The 21786-nt window shown below is 37.9% G+C and overlaps 1 protein-coding gene across 7 annotated transcripts in view; it reads left to right on the top strand.

Moving 5' to 3' along the window:
* Positions 1–21786, top strand: part of LOC129255954 (uncharacterized) — a 49439-nt gene that overhangs the window by 8522 nt on the left and 19131 nt on the right. For all 7 annotated transcript variants that reach the window (XR_010292890.1, XR_010292889.1, XR_010292891.1 and 4 more), the window contains 14 exons: positions 566–752; positions 1769–2034; positions 2759–2876; positions 3628–3786; positions 4243–4450; positions 4939–5077; positions 5863–6028; positions 6830–7060; positions 8872–8995; positions 10328–10465; positions 11050–11257; positions 13384–13641; positions 16170–16394; positions 17559–17705. Coding sequence is in view for 4 of the 7 variants with exons in the window: in XM_064096274.1 (XP_063952344.1) it covers positions 566–752; positions 1769–2034; positions 2759–2876; positions 3628–3786; positions 4243–4450; positions 4939–5077; positions 5863–6028; positions 6830–7060; positions 8872–8995; positions 10328–10465; positions 11050–11257; positions 13384–13641; positions 16170–16394; positions 17559–17705 (2574 nt within the window). In the remaining 3 variants the exon portion in view is untranslated. The remainder of the gene's footprint in view (positions 1–565; positions 753–1768; positions 2035–2758; positions 2877–3627; positions 3787–4242; positions 4451–4938; positions 5078–5862; positions 6029–6829; positions 7061–8871; positions 8996–10327; positions 10466–11049; positions 11258–13383; positions 13642–16169; positions 16395–17558; positions 17706–21786) is intronic.

The raw sequence follows: 21786 nt of genomic DNA on the forward strand, positions 1-21786 counted from the left end.
GTTTCAACTATAATTGCAATTGATTGCAAATATCAAAGGATTAATCATAAATTTTGAACAAATCATTATATTTGAATGTAACATTGTAAATCAGGTCATACTTCCTGTTGCGAAAAACAGTTCAGCAATCTACCTCAAATGGATTGCATGTTTCTTGGACCCTCCTCCTGGATTGTGGCTAGGCCCTAGGGTTAGAATGAAGGATTTGGGAGGCCACTGCTGTTACAAACCTTAGTCTTCATTGTACAGTTGGTTCGTGTAATGAATTGGACATATCGATAAAAGCCATCATTCGTAATAATCGTCTGTACAGTCAGTTGTTAAGCTTCAGAGTCGTGTTTCCCTTGATTTGAAACCAAGTCAATATGCAAAGTATCAAACCTCTCGACCAGTTCCTTAGAGAGGACTTTAACCTTTTTGCTGTCGGGTTATTTTCAAAGCATTCTTTCTTTTTCTTTAGCGATCTTGTTAAATGAATCCTGAACTGCCATTTTGTGTTATATAGGTGGACATAAAACAAAACTTTTTTTTTCTCTCTGTTTCTTTTTCTTCACAACGAGTGCAGCCTCGGAAAACCTTCAAGCTCTGCCAGCTTCTTTCAAGAGCCATCAGAACTTCGCCCTCTTTGCCAAACTCACCGCCTGTCCTCGTCAGAATGAGGAGCTGTCGGACAGCCTCCGGTTTGTCATCGTACCTAAAGAAGGAGTGGACGTCGTCATCCTCAATGATCACGAAGGGGAATTCATGTTCATGTAAGTTTGTAATGTAATTTCCCTTTATGTTTTCGGACAGACGGGCACATAATAAAGGATGCCTGTCTGAATGGTAAATTGCTGATTGGTCTACCCTCGAGTCCCAATTCATAAAAATTTGTTACGAAAGTACATGCACCATTGCTATAACAAGTTCACTATCACCCAATGAAATTGATGGATTTCAGTAGCTTTAAACTGTTATTGCTAATCTGTCTATAATAAAAAATATTATGACATGGGCTCCAGAATTGCCTACTTATTGTGCTGAATATCACCCCACAAGGTCTATATAATCCTTGTTCATCTATAGGTATAACTACGTCATCATCTACTGCCCATTGTAATAGTCTGATTGCCATTTAGCCTATTGACCAAATGATAGTCTGATTTCCATTTAGGCTATACCCATTTGGTCTAAAAATTCTCTTGGTCTAATACCATTTAGTGTATACGTGTATGCTTCTGTTTATGAATCAGATCATTATTTTGTAAACTAATTTGTAGATGAAGTCAAAATTAGACAATTTGGGCATTGACTCACTGAGAATAATCCTACTGTATTTATACAAACTGGGCTGTGTAGCATGGGCTTGTAATCCAAGCTAAGTGGGGAAGTTATGAATTGATGCAGAGGTTCGAGCCCTGGTCACGTCTTTCTTCGGATGGTGACGTTAAATGTTGCTCCCAGACGTAAATAATCATATCTGATTGATACATGTCTGAAAAAACTCAATTACATACATACCCATATACAGTACCTACATAAGTGTAGTGTAGACCAAATGGTAATATGCCAAAAACGATAGGAAACCAAATGGGTTTAGCCCTAGTGGTATTAGGTGATCTGAGAAGAAAATCAGCTGCTTGCAGACAAAGTGAATTTGAATCATTTTAATTTCTGTAATCCTTACTGAGTCAACGGCTGCAGAAGTGGGCAATTCATCTGTTCAAGCCTTAATTCCCATTAATTAGACATTTTATATTATTTTGAAAGTTTCCCATTTTCCTTACAGGCCTGCCACTGACTACATTGGAATCATAACTTTCCTTTACCGTGTGGAAGATGATGAAGGTCGCAGTGAACCGAGTACCGTCACCATCAACGTACAACCAAAGAGCGCCTCACCTTCAATCAACGTAAACTCACACGTCATCGGTCTGGAAGACAGCGAGACCGAACTGGACATCCAGATCGATGATGACCAGAATGAGCGGTGGAATGACCTTGCTGTCGCCCTCTGTAGTTGTGCCATTGATGTGACTTGCGACAGAGATGATGGTAAATCTGCTGCCATGGGGGTGTTGCAATCAATTGCACGACAACTTGGGTCGAAAAGTCAATCATAATTCTTGCAAATGTGCACTGAATTGCTGGTCTGCTTTTAGAAAGGAGAAGTTCATACTGATTTGCTATAGTAAAAATTGATCTATCAATTGTAAATTTGCAATTGATTGGAAATATTTTGTCATAATACCCCATTATTTGCCTAAAATCTGCGAAACATGCAAGCCAATAACATACTACATACAAATGAATTAGTGACGAGCAGAGAAATATATTTCCAAGGCAGTAGCAGATTCAGCGTCCCATGAAGGAAGGGACACAGAAAGAAGCTGTGATTTTTTGTAGAGTATCCTGCCAAATGCAAAAAAAAATTCGTACTAGTACTAAAAAAACATTGTATTTGGTGCAATAAAAATGACAAATAACAACAAAACAAAAATTGAATTAATTAAATTTCAAATAAAGAATTAAACTTTCAAAAAGGGGAGCTATCTCCTATTAAAGGAAAGACACTATGTCAATCCTTTTGGGGAAAAAACATGGGGCAGGGTGTCACATGACCACTGCCTGGAACCCTGCCTCATCCAAGACAAATCTGAATTTCTTGAAACAATTTTTTGCCCATTTATCACACTTCTCTTCACCATAACAAAATCTTGCTTCTTTTCTGCATATGAAGGAGGCATAATATTGATCTCTGAATCATTTTGATTTGAAGGTTGTCATTGTCATCTGAGTCTCCCCGATGGTTGGCAGATATTCAGCGGCGATCGTCAGCTGACCCTTGAAGAACTGAAGTCCTTGAGCCCCAACGATGCCAGCAACTTGGTCTTGAAGTAAGTCGAGCTCCTACATGTATCTTATGTTCCACAAAATATTCATATCCAAGGAGGTACGATGGCTCAGATGGTATAGCAGGGGTCTTGTAATTAGGTCAGCCTGGTTCAATACCAAGTCAATGCAGTAGTGCCCTTCGGTAAAGGCTTTTATCTTTACCGTCAGGTCCCTCAGAGAGGACCTTAGGTCTTCAGTCGTTTGAATGCTTGCATACAAGCGTTCTTGCTTCTTTTGCAATCAAGTAAAAAAATTAATTGTCACTACACATTTGTTGTAATTTTATTATTTGTTCAGAGTGTATATTCTTAAGATTTTTTTTGTTTTGTTTTAATGATTGTTTTTCCTATTCACTATGAGCAAGGTTTGTGAGAAATTCTTACAGCAATGATCATATTTTCCTAACAATTTAAGTTTTGGGGGGCTAATAATTGGAGTTTTTTTACTTATGAGGTCCCTGGCAGATTCTTTTACATTCATTTTTTACTTTAGATTTAACTTAACTTTTTTTGTATTGGAGTTCCTTAGAGACATAGTAAGTAATCTTCTTTTAACCTGTCAGAACTTGGTAAATGTTCCCTGAATCATGGATATCCAGGTAATACTGTTTTGTTCTGTGGTCAGAGATTTCAGTTACAAAAAACTGTTTGTCCACTGAGTAATATCAGACACACTTTGTGACCACTTGACCAACTTACTGTATACATATCTTATGTTGACCTCTAATTATTTGCCTTTTTTATTTTATTTCAGAGTCGCTCCATCGTCTGCTGCCCAGCACTGCCTAGACGTCCATGTCCTTGACCCTAACAACGAAGCCAACCCATCAGTGATCAAGAAGCCGCTCAATATCCACATCCATCCTCTCAGCACCATCATCGCGAAAGCGCCCTCTGTTGTCTCGGAAGATAGGTGAGAAAGCGTGGACTCTTTCGATGCTGTAGAACTTGCAGTTCTTTAGAATTTGTGTGTATAATGGAGTGCCAAACATTTTTTTGTTAGGGTATCTTTGAAGTTAAATGTCCAGATTGGTGCTTTGTAAAGCTGTGCGTAAATCACACATGGCTATATGCAGAACTTGTGACTTATCCTTGTACTGTACTTAATGAGATTTTCCAAAGTCCTTTTAAATAGATGGTGTGAATATCCTATAATTCTAGTCAAATTAATGTATGCCTTTTAGAAAATACACATATTAAAAGTAAGTTTAAAAATTTAACCAAAAGAATATTTTTATTGAAATTTGTAAATATACCATTTGCGGTTGTCCCGAAACATGGCTCCCTTGAAGGTATGCTGGGATGCCAAACATTTCAAGTGTGAAGGTATTCTAACCCTATTCTTTTCCCCACTGAATTGAATTTACAGACCCCAGAGACCTCCATCCAACATCCGGCAGCCTGTGCATGTGAACCTTACCACCAGTCAGGGAAGGCCTGTTGTCTTCCACGATCTCATCGTGAAAGATATTGATGAGGAAATCAAGGGCACTTACATGGTGACGGTTCGTCTTGACCAAGGGGGCGTTCTTTGGGTCAGGCAGGATCTGAGACAGGACGTGGTATTTCTTCCTCTAGTGAGTACTTAGGTCAATCAGGGGTTTGAGATTGAGAGTTCAACTTTTTATTTGTTTAGATTTTCAGCTTCATTTCAGCTTATTTTAGATTTCATCTGTTCAAAAGTAAAGGGAGCTCTTTAAATTGTGTCTCTTTTCAACACATTTCAGCTTTTAATGCTATATATCAAAACTGATAAGTGCCAAGTTAATAATACACTTCCAATACATTGCATATTTATTAATAGCATTTTTAGTGGTTTTTATTTCTCTTTTGGGAAATTCCATTATGTAATCAACTTTTATGTATGTCCAATCCCCATTTTTCTTTTTTTTTTTTCATTTCACTTCACAAAATGCTTTAGCCATGATAATTTGATTGCTTTACAATTTTTCATATTAACTAGAATATTGAGAGAAATGTCCCAAGAATGTCCCACACATAAGGGGATCAGACGTACATGTACATGTTTTATGGAAATGCCCTTTTGTTGCTTTATACATCACAGACCAAAGAAATTCACTCAGATGACGTATCACGTGATAAAGTGTATGAGCTTCTTGATCGCTTTGCTACGTTTGAGTCTAGTGAGAGACCCCTTGATCTGGAGAATTGGAACAACGGTGTCAAACTGCTGACGTTTATCGGTAATTGGGCTGTTAAGATTTTTGTCCATATTGGATACAACCCGATGTCTTATTTTTTTACAGTTTTGATAACCCATTACAATTTGAATTAAATTATTGACTTATTAATTAGAAATAGTCAATGTGGGGGAAGCCTGTTGATGGCACATGACACTAAAGCATCAAATTTGTTCTGCAGCATACCAAGTATTTGATGAATCATTGATTTAGTTCAATAAGGAATATTTATACTTAATTATTTTGTTTGATTATATTACCGTAGACTTTTGTCAAACTTGCCCGAAAACATGCATTGGGTCATTTGCTATTTACAATATTTTACAATACGAGAGCTGTAAATGAACTGAACTAATCACTGAGAATATTATCATGATCATTATGATCATAGAATCTGTTATGTGTTTGTATGAATTACTTGGCACTATCTCACCAACACATACACTAATTAATCAAGTCCAAGCCCAGTGACGGACCGTGACCCGGAGGAGACAATTGATTGGAGGGGCACTGGATTGTTTGTGAACAATGCTCTGCCGGCCCTCCAATGCTTTGTCTCCTCCGGTCACGGTCCGCCACTGTCCAAGCCGGTATATTTAGTTCCAAATTCCAAGACTTTAATCCGGCATTACCGGTTACTATGGCAGCGTATTGCGCAGACGTCAGTGACGTCATAATGCTTTTAAATCAATGCGCATACATGTATAATCGATAGTGATAATCTATAATGAACAATACATGACAGAATCATTACAAGGTAACACTTTATTGTATTTATGTTCAACTAGGAACTTTGGAGGGTGTGAATGAAGTCCTTTCAACTATGACCTTTGTACCCTGGTGTCCTTCGTGGCCTGCTCCACCGTCCTGGCCGATACCAGCAAAGTGCTGGATGAATGAACCCCTCTCCCCTGTCTCAGAGGATCCCCTTCGTCCTACAATCTGGCCAGAGTGGTATGAACACTTAATATCTCTCAGTTGTACAAGTAGTAGTCGTATCATTAGAGGTAGAAATAGCAGTAGGGTAGTTGTAGCAGTATTAGCAGCAGCAGTAGAAGCAGTAGTAGCAGCATGGATTCCAGAAAGCCTATTGATTTTGAGGTCAAAAGGTCAAAGGTCAAGATCACAGTGATATGTTTTCATCTTACCCTTCTGAAGTCCTTGTTAACGTGATAACTTTTGTTTTTACTTAACCTATAGGCTCATGTAATTTGGTGTGTATGATACTAGCATAAATCCCAGGAATTCTATTGATTTTGAGGTCAGACAGTCAAAGGTGAAGTCACCACCTTCCACTTTTCTTGCTTGACCAATATTCCAATTTCCGCCTTAGCGACACTCTTGTTGGTAGGAAGATATGACTGTCACTGTTTATAAAAAAAATCAACTCTGTTTCAGTTTCTGATGAACAGGGGAGCGTTTCATGAAAGGACTTGTCAGAGGTTTTATCCGACAAATCCTGTTTTATCCGACAGTTACCATAGTAACAGTGCCTCTCAGCCAATCAGCATGAAGGAAAGATGTCAGATCTGACATCTTGTCGGACAAAATTGTTGATGAAATGCCCCCCTGGTTTATACTATTTACGATAAACTTTTTTCTATGCCATTCCCTCCAGGTGCCCTTGCTTCTGGTACCCTTCCCTCTCCACCCATTGATCCAGGTGGCCCGGTGGTACGACCCTGATTGATGCCCCTTCCCCCTCCCCCCTGTTTCTAACTAATGAATACTTTTCCTCTATACCACTCCCACCAGGTACCCTCGCTTCTGGTACCCGTTCCTCTCGACCCACTGGTCCTGGTGGCCCCGTGTGTTACCCCCATGGTGGATGTCTACACCCTGCTCTAACTGGACCAGTAATGTCACCCTGACGGTCCAGGAGTTCCCACCCCCTCAAACCTGCAACGAGCCCGGTGACAAGGCCGTGTGGTCTGCTAGCATCTCGGTCAACGCCAGTGACAAGATGCCCAAGAGCCTTACTACATCGTGAGTATCAACAACTTCTAGGAATTGAAAAACATTATGGCCCATATTCTGAAGTCAGGTTTAACTTGGACCACAGTCTAACTCTGTGCTAAAATTATGGGGTACCAAAAATTCTGTTTATATTGTATATTTCTTATGTTTACTATTTTGTTTTATTTCATTTTGCTTTCATAATGAGGAAAAATACTCCAAAATACTTCAGTTATTATTCCCAGACAATTATGAACAATGAATTGGATGTGTACTGTTAGGGATTTGTCCCAAATTGGCTCTCCATAGTTATACCACAACTTTAAACCAGGGTTTAATTTAAACCTGAGTTCAGAATACGGGCCTATTTATTCAAGAAAAATTACCAAAAGAATGAATGAATATGCTAAAATAAAATGAAGTATAAGTGCAATTAAGTCTGCCATAGTCACCCTTTCTTCAGTACAATAATTGTCTAAGTTGAAGGAATTATTCAGACCATTAAGCATAGCAATTGATATTGGGGCGGATTTTTACAATTGATCATACACAATAATTAATGCAATCAATCATAGAAATCAGCTCCACAATCTATCGCTATTAAGTAAGGGGCCAGATTATCGAAAATATATGTTATTTACCTCTTTGTATTTAAATTTTGCTGAAGTCAAACAGATTTACATGTTCTCAAGAAAGTTGACTCTGGCAGATTCCATATGGTAGCAATATCGTGTAAAGGAACTCCTTGTTTGTTCAAAGTGCTTGTCACAGAAGCCTTTGATATTTTGTTTTAGATATAAACCTGAAACAATGAAATTTTAATGCCAAGAAACATGAGACCTTGAAACAAATTCCATGCAGTGTCCTACACTATTGTGTGGGGCCTGCCATGACGTTTCACACACGTGTGAGCATTACAGTGATGCGGGCGTAATTGGCGGCTTTTGTCGTTCATGCCATTTTGGGGGAAACGATAATTGACGGCAATTCGGGTCCTCGCTGTTTTGTGTGCCCAATTTTGTGTGCTGTCACTCAAGTCCGCATATGTGGATGTCGTGTGACTTATCCAGCCAATCAGAGACATGTACCCTGCAAGGCACCGTGCATACAGCACCTTGACAGAGTATATAAGGCGTGCTTCTACAAACTTTGCTCATTCTCCTGAAGATGACAAGAACACACTTGTCGAAACGTCGAGTTTGGGTGGTCCTTTTCAGGACCAACGATTGCACATGAAAGATAAATGGTGTACGGTGACAATTGTACAACGCCTACTTAGCTTGTTGTACGCGAGCAAATGGAGGCTGAATGTCAAACATTCGTACTGTTGCACAAAAGACGTACCATCCAAAATGTAATGTCCAAAATGTACCGTTGCACGGCTTTAGGAGGTGACGTCACAATACAATTTAATTCATTGCGCTCAGTAAAAATGAAGGTGCAATACGCATATAGCCTGCTGGCTAAATGCGCAATGCTGCCCAAGGTCATGTGCACTTGTGGGATTTTGCTTTTCGCTTTCAGTATTTTTGCTCCCTTTTCATAGATTACTACAGGGATAAACTCTTGTTTTTTTTCTCATATTTTCGCTAAATTCTGAGGCGTTGTACAACACAAATAGCGAAGATTCTTATTTGTGCAATGGTGCGTGATTTCGCATTCGGTGAAAGAAAGAGACGCTCTATTCAACTCGGCTAACGCCTCGTTGAATAGAGCATCTTTCTTTCACCTCATGCGAAATCTCGCACCATCGCACTCATGCCTATTCGCTATTTGTATACTACTATACTATCCATGCACATTCGTTGATTAAACATCCCTTTTGTTCCCCTTTCTTCCAGCAATCACTTCATCTACTTCAAGCCAGCATCCCGAGTTGTCAACATTGATACAATCAACATGAGATCACCTCTGTATAATCTGGGAGAGAACGTCACAATCAACGTGACTACTTCTGAATCCAACGTAAGAAGTGGGATTGATTTATGATGATAGATAGAGATAGATTGTAATGACATCATCAGGGGCAGGGCACATCTGGCCCGAGCATCCCCCCCCCCCCCTCCTCCCCCATTAGAGAGGCACGACAAATATATTTTAGTGGAATATTTCATTCATAGGCAAGTGAGGACCTTGTTTTTTTGCTTGTCAAATTGTTCATGGAACAAAATAACATTGATGTTGTAATGAAGACCTTTTTTTATTATTTAGGGGGGGGGTGTCAATATTAACCTGTAAAAATGCTCCTGTTTGGGAAATTGTAATATACAAATAGTTGTAATATACAAATAAGTTTATCTCTTCACAGGGTTGCGCACTGAAGAGCATTATACAAGTTATTATTAAGAATCGTGCAGCTCGTATTATCTCAATGGCCAGAAAATATGATTATGTGTCTCCATTGTCTAAAGAACTTCACCGGTTACTACCAGTCTGAAAAAAATAATTACTTATAGAATTGCTTTGTTTGTGTACATGTCCTTAAATAGCCTGACACCACAATATATTTCATGCTTATTTTCTCCAGTATTTTCTCCTTATTTTCGTTTAAAACTGGAATATATTATTTTTTTGGTGTTGATTCTGTGTTTTATTTGAATGGTTTAAAGGGATATTAGTTTAAAGAAATTGTGGAAAGGCTTGAATAATCCTTTTTAAAAGAGAAAAATTTGTTGTAAAAATACTTTTGAAAACAAAAAATTAGTGTAGCTATTGGACAATTTCTTTAAACTGATTTTCCTTTTACCATTCAAATCAAACACAGAATCAACACCAAAAAATAATATATAGGCCAGTTTTTAATAAAACTATTACAGTATATTACAATTACATACATGTGCAATACACACAAATTGTCAGGTGGTCTTAAACTTTTGCAAATATTGGTATTTTAATGCAGTATCCAATGTGGAAAAGTCAATAGCAAAGTTTTTGATTGGAGTGTTGGCTGACCGGTATGTTGGCTCAGTTGGTAGAGCGCCCATCTCACAATCTGGAGTTTAAACCCCGGCCGCGTCAGACCAAAATACGTTTAAAGATGGGAGTTGCTGCTACCCTGTTTGGCGTTCAACAATACAAGGGATAGAACTATGTTGATCTGGCGCTGCACAGTGGCTGCCGGGCCGACGATTGATTAGGCCAAAAAAAAATCGAAGGATATCTGTTTCTGATTTCTGTCTCGAACAATAAAATATGGATTTTCGATTTTTTTTTTTTACATGTTCAAACAATATGCAACTGCATAAAGGGCATTGGCATAATCAATTGCATAAGTTTCTTAACTTGTTTTTCATGCAGTATGCCACTGTTGATTTTGCTTCTTCCGGTCTGAACTCTACTCGTTGTCAGACGCTTGAGAAGTGCAATGAACAGCTTGCCAACATCAAGGTGACCTTCAAAGATGGTGTCCAAGATGTCTGCCTTGTTTCTGTGCAGGTAAATAAAGAGAATATGTTAGCAGCATAGAACTCTAGGTCATTGATTTCAGCATATATACATTTTGTTAAATCTAATTTTATTATGTTTCAGGCATCCCCTGCTCTGGAGTTGGAAGAAAAAGACTTGTGGGTATTGAGAATTACAAATTCCCTTTCTTTTTCCTTCTGGCAACTTTGGAAAATGCAGTTGGGATGGGGGTGCTTTTATATCATTCTTTCATACATTTTAAATTTGTTTTTCTAATGTGTTTGTGTCTGATGATTGAAATGCTAAAGAAATCTGATAATGATATTATTATGGTCATCATCATCATCATCATCCATCACCATCATGGCATTATTGTTATATGTTACAACTGCTATACTACTACTACTACTACTACTACTACTGCTACTACTGCTACTACTACATGTATTACTACTACTTATACTATTACTTCTACTACTACTTCTACTACTACTTCTACTACTACTACTACTTCTACTACTACTACTACTACTACTACTACTACTACTACTACTACTACTACTACTACTACTAGTGTTGTTGTTATTGTCATTATTATTATCATTATCTTCTAGGTGAACATGTACAAAGAGAACACCTCACTGCTTCTAGATACCCTTAGTGTCTGGGCCGTCAACACCACGCAACGGTGTGCGGATATCTATTCTACTCATCCAACCTTTGAGCTGACTCCAAGAAATCTCGATGTGAGACAAGGTTCCACTGACAACCCTCTAAACATCATCTCCAATCTGGACACAGAGGATATCAGATTGTTGCCTGGTAAGGTGGGGTCCAATATCCGGACACTTTTGTTCTGGGTTTTCCCAGCACACATGCATCAAAGAAATACTGCTGAAGTGTTTAAAAACAAGTTACAGATGTACTTCTGTTGTTCGGAATGTTGGAAATTTTCTGTGTTTTTTTTTCCCCTCTATTTTCATTCTGTTTTATTTTTTCATGTTATATGTAGGGGAAGGCGGGGTAAGTTGTGACACTTTTTGCATTTTGCATTTTAGAATTGATATGACTAATAATATTGAAGAAAGAAGTACCTAGCCTTTAGATTTGATTCTTGGGAAATATTTTTCACCTATATATAAATTTCTACCCCCACACTAAAAGTCATTGTGACCTTTGAAAAAAATTATGTCAAATGGCTCAACTTGGCCCATCTGTGGGGTAAATTGTGCCACCTTCTGGGGTAAGTTGAGCCACAAAGACTATGTACAAAATGTATGCGGGAAGAACCAACATGTCAATATTTCATTTAAAGTCTTTTCACTCGCTAATTCTCAATAAATACTAACATCCTCTAAAAGTAAAAGAACTGTCATGTGAATTTGCTCCTTTCTGCCTGCATATCAATGGCTTTTTAAGGTTTGTTTCTTTTTTATTATACATTACCATAAGAATTACTATGGCTCAACTTGCACCATGTTGGCTTGCTCAAATTACCCCAAACCGAACTTAATGCGATATTTTCACATCCACACATTTCTTATGCATCCATCATGTAAAAGACTATGACAAGAATGAGAATCCATACCTGGACTTACAATATTGTTCTTATTTGTTTATTATATTTAAAGACGTGTGCGGGTAAAAAGCACTTATCTATTTCACACTCATTTTCACTTTTTTGGCTGAAATTTGTATTTTTCCCTCTAAAAAAATACTTTTTGTTTCAAAGTTGAAAACAATGTGGTGGGGTTAAGGGTTATGTAATGGGTCATCAATACATGACACCACCAGAATTACTATGGCTCAACTTGCCCCATGTTGGCTTGCTCAAATTACCCCAAACCGAACTTAATGCGATATTTTCACATCCACACATTTCTTATGCATCCATCATGTAAAAGACTATGACAAGAATGAGAATCCATACCTGGACTTACAATATTGTTCTTATTTGTTTATTATATTTAAAGACGTGTGCGGGTAAAAAGCACTTATCTATTTCACACTCATTTTCACTTTTTTGGCTGAAATTTGTATTTTTCCCTCTAAAAAAATACTTTTTGTTTCAAAGTTGAAAACAATGTGGTGGGGTTAAGGGTTATGTAATGGGTCATCAATACATGACACCACCAGAATGTCTGACTCATTCATTATTAGCCTGGGGTGGTGGCTCAACTTGCCCCTATGCTCAACTTACCCCGCCTTACCCTAAGCCTTGAGAATTTTAGCAGATTTGGCACCTTATAAATCCCATTTGTTATTGTAGCATTATTCATTGTTATTATAATTTTGATTTTTTTTTTGCAGTTGTCCAACATTACTTCTAAACAATTTATGAAATATTGTTTCCATAATTCTGGAATTGCCTAGTTTTCCTGATTTAGGATACAATCTTTTACAAATATCTAGTAAACAAAAGCAATATCTGAAGTCATAATATAGGTGTTATGAAAAAAATTGTAACATTAATGAGGGGGAGCACACTAAATCGTGTTTCACATTTACAACACTTTTATAAGATTTTGATGTTATAATGATAGCTCAATATACACCTGTATATACATATATTTCACATTATCTTTACCAATAATAAGCAGGCATCATGAGATTTCGATGCCAGTATTCTCTATTTTAACTTTGACCATGGTGTTTTCACTATAGGTAGTCAAATGTGACACAGTTATCCATATTAACGGGATGATCATAGTACCGTCACATTTGACACTTTAAATAAACATTACAAACCATCTTAAAATAATAAATACAATAGCTCCTATCATGGGGAAGATCCCAGTAAAACTCACAAGAAGTAACAAGTATTTGATGATGATAGCTTTCCATAATTTTAGCAGAGACTTAAACCATGGTCTAAGTTTTACTGGAGTTCACAATACCAGCCTGAGAGTCTTTCTGTTATATTCTCCTTCATTCATCTCATCTCTCAGGGATCCTTCATGTCAAGTTGTACGCAGAACACGGCATCATTACCATGAGGGTTCCCGACAGTCTGCGCATCTACTCCGATCACATGGGACAACACGAAGGCATCGCTTCCTACCTGTGCATCGCTGGGCCCGTTCCCATTGTGCTGGAAGCATTGGACGCAGCACGCTTCACCCCTTTCAAACCCCTGTACGGAGAGACCGTGGTGACTGTGGACTATAGGATGCCTTCTACCGCGTCTCAACTGCTCCATGGGGAAGGTGAGGGTTGCTCCCAGGAGCAAAATCCAATTGAAACCAGTTGGATTTCCAACTGGTTTCAATTGGTTTCAATTGGTTTTAACTGGTTTCAATTGGTTTTAACTGGAATTTAACAATTTCCAGTTGAAACCAATTGAAACCAGTTGGGCAACTGGAAATCCTAACTGGAACCAGTTGGGTAACTGGAAATGACTTCCAATTGGAAATGATTTCTAACTGGAACCAGTTGAGTAACTGGAAATCCCAACTGGAACCAGTTGGGCAACTGGAAATCCTAACTGGAACCAGTTGGGCAACTGGAAATCCTAACTGGAACCAGTTGGGTAACTAGAAATGACTTCCAACTGGAAATTATTTCTAACTGGAACCAGTTGGGTAACTGGAAATCCCAACTGGAACCAGTTGGGCAACTGGAAATCCTAACTGGAACCAGCTGGGTAACTGGAAATTACTTCCAACTGGAAATGATTTCTAACTGGAACCAGTTGGGTAACTGGAAATCCTAACTTGAACCATGCAGTTGTGTAACTGGAAGTCCTAACTGGTACCAATTGGGTAACTGGAGATGACTTCTAACTGGAAAGATGGGTAACTGGAAATGAATTCTAATTGGAACCATTTGGGTAATTGGAAATAAAACTGGAACCAGTTGGGTAACTGGAAATGATTTCCAATTGGTTTCCAATTGGAAATTTTCCAGTTACCCAACTGGATTCAATTGAAACCAGTTAATTTGCATATTATCTGCCAGTGTGCACAGATTAATGTTTTATGAGATCCATCATCATTAACAATGTATCTATTTAATTCTTTTCAATTTCAAGTGCCACACTTTTTAAAGATAAGTATTTAGAATACTTAGCAGTGAAAACCATGTTCATACATGTTATAGATTATAATTAAAACAGATTAAAGGATAATTAGTACACCACTAACTGTTACCAAATTACATCAAATAAAAATACATATATTTGAAGATCTTCCATATAACATATACATATGAGAGTCTGTATTTTATCAATGCCCTTTACATTGGTATTAATAGACATATAATACTGCTTCTGTGTTGGCAAATGAGCAATAATTAGTGCAAATGCTAATTAATTTGTAACTAATTAAGTTCATTCCAATTAGTTCCAATTGGATCCAGTTGGAAACCAATTGGTTTCGAAACCAGTTGCCTCCAATTGGTTTCAACTGGAACCAATTGAAACCAGTTGCCTCCAATTGGATTCAATTGGTTTGAATAGGGAAATTGGAACAACTGCACCAATTGACACCAATTGCCAACTGGTTCCAGTTGCCCAATTGGTTTTAACTGGAACCAATTGGCAACTGGTTTTCAATTGGAACCAATTGGTTTTAACTGGAACCAATTGGCAACTGGTTTTCAATTGGAACCAGTTGTTCCAATTTCCCTATTGAAACCAGTTGGCCAACTGGTTTCAATTGGTTTTGCCCTAATTGGTTTTAACTGGATTTTGGTCCTGGGCTCTTAGGCATTTTAGTGGTCTGACCAAACACTGACACTGCTCTGAGAATATATCAGGGAGTTTTTGCTCCACAACACATGACAGATGCAAGAACATAGAAAATGTATTGTCAAATGTCTTTTTCATGACAATGAAAGAAACGATAATGATAATAATAGTCAGTTCTTGTATAGCGCATAACACATTATGAATAACGTCTCTATGCGCTTCCAAAGGACTTGGATATTATTACCCTGGCTGTAGCCCGAGCAGCTTTTACGCGCTCGGCATTTCAAGGAATAAATTCCTGCCAGGTACCCATTCACCTCACCTGGGTTGAGTGCAGCACAATGTGGATTAATTTCTTGCTGAATGAAACTACGCCATGGCTGGGATTCGAACCCACGACCCTCTGTTTCAAAGTCAAACAACAAAGAAGTCTTTGTCACAGACTGTTGAATTAAAACAGCATTTTCATCCTGGACTATGGACGAACAACATTTTTGCAGTTTTAAAAGTCAGCTCCGAAACTTAGGACGAAACTCCTGTTTTGGTTCCCCAATGTTTGACAAAGACCTTCCAGCTGTTCATTGATATTTGGCGGGCATTTTCAACACATTATCTGTGTTCTAGAACCCACAAGAAAGCACAGCTTATTTGTGTGAGTTGCCTGTGATGAATATTACTCATTACAAAAATATAACTTTTTTTCAATGAAATTCAGATCGTGATTGACAAGCTTCAGCAGAATAATAAAACAAATTCTAATGAAGTTAAACTCTTAATAAGCCTATACACATATATCCTTTAGCCGATTGTCTTCACATTTCAACCCTTCCAATGCTCTCACATCACCATAGAGAGGGGAGGAATGATAATGCCCTACAGTTGTTTACCAATCTTGGTCATAATTTAAGCTTGTAAAACTTTGGCTTGTCAATAAGCATTTTTTTCTGTAGTGAAACCGTAACCCCCCAAATTTAACAGAATATTTCAGAGACTAAAACATGTACACAGATGTGGCATCTGACATTCTTTGGTTGTTTGTCTTCACAGTTCAACCATTCCGACGCTCTCACATCACCATCGAGACGTATGGGGGTATAATGCCCTACATGCCGGTGCTCGTTCAGCCCAAAGAGATGTGCGTATCGGAGTCCGATACTCTGTACATCAACCAGACTGCAGTCTTAAGAAGATTCGACAAGGATGAATTCATAGAGATGGCTGTTTCATCAGATATCGGTTCCCTGCACCTTGATACCAGTCTCAAATCAATGTGTAAGTTACATTCATTTCATTTCATTTATTTTATTTCCAACACTGAAAAACAGTTTGATCAAAAGAATTAAGTCAGCTCTTTGGATACCATACATTCAGCTCTTTGGATACTGTACTGAATTATCATTTGCTCATAGGTTTAATGACAGTCATGATAATAGTAGTTGGTATTTCAATAGTGTCTTTTCTACAAGATACAGAGCACTCTAACCTCGTTCTCAGCTACTTTCTTATACCAGTTTATTAGAAATCATTTTAATGAGTAATGTGAATGCTTAAGTGGTATTTCAAACAATTTTGGAAACCGACCTCGCTAATTAAAATAAAAATTGGCTTTGTGGGATCTTTGGAATATCCATTTTTCATACTGCATTGAAAAAAGTATACTCTTTCAAGAATGACTAAACACTGAAATTTGACCATTCTGACAAAAGCTTCTCTTGATGTCCTACTGAAAATCACACAGCACTCTTTGTTTTCTTAGGCTCCTATACCAAACTTTGCTACATCTTTCAACAGGAATCTACCTAGCTTCTTCTACAGTAGCATTCCTAACTTCACTATTATTTTATGTATGCTGAGGATTTGCAGTAAAAAAAAAACGCTATTAAGATTCCAGTCGGAAGACATTGAAAACGCAGCCCAGACTGTTGGTAGCGTGCCTTAATGGGCCATTCTACTACCACGATCTAAAACCCTGATCCATCCCTATCGTTAGATCAGCAGAGATCGGGACAGGAATTGGTTGAAATCGGGAGCAGCGTAATAACAACGCCATGAAGACAGTGGTCCTTTTATTCAGGTCGACATGAGCGGCTAAAAATTTTGAACATGTATAAATTTTCATGCCAATCTTCACTATCAGAGAAAGTTCATTTTGAAATGACATGGTGCACACTCGTGGGATGAGCGTAATCAGATCTTTTCTGGCGTACTAACAGTGGCACGTAGACGTAATTAATCCCCAGTTCCTTTGGACAATTTTTATTGCAGCATGTTATTTTTCGCTGACTCCCAGTAAAATGGTTCATTTCTCCCTCGATCCTACCCGATCTGAAGAATTGTCAAATTGTAGCACATCGGCATAGTGGAACTGGGGCATTAGGCCTTATCCTTTATATCATGTAACATTTCTGTTGATATCGTGTAATATGTTTGTTCCAGATGATTGTCCCTCCACCCAAGATGTCTCCCCACAAGATCAAGGAGGTGTTCAGTGCAGAGATCACAGCGATTGTCAAGGCAACCTTCTATGTTGTCCTGACGATGACATGCATAGTCGTAGACTCACCTGTATGGAAGGGAGAATGAGTAAGTCTATTGGGCCACCTTTATCTTCTTGGATGGTATTTCAGGAAGCTTTTCATATGAAAACTTCTGCACGCTTTAACACAGGACTGGTGACCGGGGCAGCATTTCATGAAAGGACTTGTCGAACGTTTTATAGTCAGTTTTATAGATACCATAGTGACAGATACCATAGTGACATTGCTTCTTAGCCAATGAAACTCAATGAAAGTTGTCAGATCTGACAACTTTTCAGACAAAAATGTTGATGAGTTCATGGAGCTGCGTCAGGGGAGCATTTCATTAACATTGCTGCTTTCCTTGATTTTGATTGGCTAAGTATCTATTTTCCTGTTGGATCAAACGTCTGACAAGTCCTTCCATGAAACATTCCCTTAATCATCAATTATTTTGAGGCATCAGCTCAAGTTGAAATCTTCTCTTTCAGACCGTTCTCACTACCTTCCTAAAACTAGTTTTCTAAACGTGTAATGAAAACGGTCCAAGCGATCTTCCAAACCGGTTCATAAAACCACCTCGCGATGTAGTTTTCAAGATCTTTTTGCTTCTTTAAACCGGTTTTAACGTAAGTGAGGACACAACCGTTCTTCGGGAAGCGATCTTCGCACATTTTGAGTGCGCTACTCCACACAACAGGTGTAGAATGCCTACGCTGCAGTTTCGAAGTTTGCAAAAAGTGCCACCCCACTGAGAGCGTTCCCATAGCAACAAGATCGCTTTACGTGAAGTGATTTTGAAAACCACTTCCGTGTGATCAAATGGGAACGCTAGCAAAGCGATCTTCCAAACTGTTTTCCTGAACCGCTTTCCAGTAAACTAGTTTTAGAAAGTGTAATGAGAACAGGATTTTTTATAGATTACAATCTTTATTATTAACCAAAATCTTAACTCAAAGTTCAACCGACATTTTAATTCAAAGTTTATTATTAGACACAATTGATTATAAGAACTCCATGCCCACCAGGAGTTTAGCAAAAATACAAATTACCAGTCCTGCATGACATTGTGTGTAACTAACAGCATTATGAAACACCGCCCACGTCAACTTGACATGTATGGCACCCATACCGAGGCAGATCATCCTTATGCAGCCTGGACTAATATTGTGCTTGGTATTATGTTCCAATATCTACGAAGTCTTTGAAAATCAGACAGGATGTATGCACACAGCATATATTTTCAGAAATAATTGGGGGTTTTTCATCCCACCACTGCCACCATATGTGACCAGCCACTCCAAAACCAACAATAAGTCCCCAGGGAAGGTTCTCTATGAATAGCCAGTGAATTTGGTATTCAAAAATTAGTAATAAGAAAATTAGAAAGACTAATTCTTCTTCTTCATACTGTCAAATTTTAATTGTAAAGTTCAATAAAAGACAAGGTACAAGAGTTTCTTGGACATCATTTCTTCCAGACTGCTTAAAAGTTTCTTAGAGATTGCACCGTGTGCAGCTTTTGTGGTTGAGTGAATGCTAAACTTCAAACCTTCTTTTCCCCTTATTTTTTTAGGTTCTCACTGAATTTCTTCTGCATTCAATCAAGTACTTTTGTGGGTTATTGTTGATTAATTTTGGTCAAAAAAATATCTATGAAAAATATGATTTTGGGCCACTTATTGTTGGTTTTTGGGTGGCCGGTCGTATATTTATTGACTTGAAAATTGATTTCATAGGAATAAGATTTTTATTCGCTTGGTCTGCAGCAAATAGTCTATTTCTCAGATATTCTAACATGGGTTAAACCCATTTGGTGTACTGTCAATCTGGCGAATTTGCCCCTGAATCGTCCACTGCAAAGGATTGCTCTTCCAGTGCCTGTCTGTAAACAATTCAACATAATGTTGGGCTTATAATTTAGATGTAGTCACATACATGCTTATTTATAATCAGTGCAAGTGACCTTTAGAATTTAGTCAATATTTTGTTATTTGGGGATTCCTTTGCTTTACTTCAAACACCACTTCCTAGACAAATGATAAAACAGCCCTTTCAGTGCAGTCACTTTGAGACAATTATTCACATTCACAACCAGGGGCCTGTAACACAAAGCTTAGCAATGATCGTAGAACATTTTTCTATGATTGATTTCATTGACTACAATGTACAATCAATCGTAAGAATCAAGTGTACGATTAATCGCTAACCTTTGTGTTACGGGACTCAGGACTAAATTGTTTTGGCAATGAGACCATTTGATTATTTGCCAAATTGAAATTCTCCCAAGTTGGTATAAGAACAAACATAAAAAGTATTTTTAAAATTCCTTCGTATTATAGATTTATAATGTGTTATGTTTATAAATATCATACATTTATTAAGCATTTTATGGATGTAAAATTTGTATTGTTTTCATATATATATTTTTTAATGTAACATTGACAATATTTGATATGTTTGAAGACTTGTACCTGTGAGGGGTAGATAGAGTCATAAATATATAATCTTAAAAATTTCTTAGCAATTTTGCCAAACTGGAGATAGACCAAATCGGTTTGGCAGTGGTGATGTTATAGACGATCTAGATATTAGACTAAGAAATTTCAGACAACATGTAGTTCAGGAATTTTAAAGGCCATGACTAACTAGGAATTTACAAGTCAGAATACAATCGGGAATATCTGAATTCATTTTGACTCTACCATGGACAGGTTTTGTCTGTGTGGTACAGTTGTCGCTCTGGTATGCCATAGATTACAGATGCAAATCCTGGGTTTTTTCTGACTTATTTCTTAATTGGACATGTGGTGTTATTCTCTTGGTGCTAGTCAGGAATATCTGTACATTATTCAGTACAGTTCTACCAATTTTTTAGTCTAACAACCATTCAAAAATATTGAAGTGAGAGAATAGTCCAAAGTTTTCTATCCAGTTTTGTCCGTTGATCAGATCCATGTCTTACAAAGAGTTACAATTGATCCAATCAATCGTAACTCTATTTTTTCTACAGGAAATTCTCCTTTGTAAACAAAGGAGAAGCACAGTGAATATTCAAGAAAACAATGAATGCATGAATAGGCATCATAGTTTGAAAATAATTTGAACAAACATGAATAATAGATGTTGACATTGCTGGCCGTCCATAGTTGAGATTGATCGGATCAATCGCAACTCTTTGTAAGACTGGGCCCTAATCTCAGGGGTAGCTAAATTTACCTGACACTTAATACGGCAATCACCCTTACTCCCTTCTTCCACTTAGCATGATTCAGTACACCCTCCATCCTCAACACTCCACCTGCTTCTTCCATATCTTTTTGTAATGACCCCTCCTCCTCCGTGAAGCACCTTTCTTGTACTAAAAAACTTTTAAAAAACATGCATGATCATCCCTCCTCAGCACGTGCTCATACCATCGTACCCCTTTCGTCTTTGCCGACCGGTCCACTGCTTCTTTCAAACCCAATGTCTACATCAAGTCCACCATTTTCTTCTTGTTGATTAACTTCATGCCACACACCGCTCTAGGGGAGACCTTTGAAAGACCTTTCAAAGACCAAAAATTGGCAAGGTCTTACAGCAGCCTCCAAGATCAGTGAAATTTGTCATCTCTGTGGAATGGCTCAGAAAGACCCCTCAAAGAACTCTGAAAGACTAATCGATATTTCTTGTCTTACTGGTCTTAGACTTGTCCTATAGAGATCTTTCAATGGTCTCTCAGAGATCTTTTATGCAACAAGTGATCTTTCAGAATTCTTTCCATGGACTTTGCCTGGTCTTTCAATGATCTTTCGATGATCTTTCAATGATCTCTCACAAGTCTTACAGCAATCTCCGCAAAAATCTTGAGAGACTGCCAAAAGATCATGGAAAGACTAATAAGAACTTTGAAAGTTAATTGAAAGACTGCTGAAAGACCATCAAAAGACAATTTACCTGTAAGACCGCTGAAAGACTGTTTTGAACCGTTTCAAAGAGTTTTGGTACTCACGAGGACCACGAAGACCATTGAGAGGTCCATCAAGAATCGTGAAAGACCTCGGAGATCTTTGAAAGTTCGTTGAAAGACCTTAGAAAGATCAAGCAAGTTTCATGGTCTTACAGCAGTCTTTCAAAGGTCTTGCTCTCTGTGGAATGGGGGTTAA

This window comes from Lytechinus pictus, chromosome 3, assembly GCF_037042905.1.
Source record: "Lytechinus pictus isolate F3 Inbred chromosome 3, Lp3.0, whole genome shotgun sequence".
Lineage (NCBI taxonomy): Eukaryota > Metazoa > Echinodermata > Echinoidea > Temnopleuroida > Toxopneustidae > Lytechinus > Lytechinus pictus.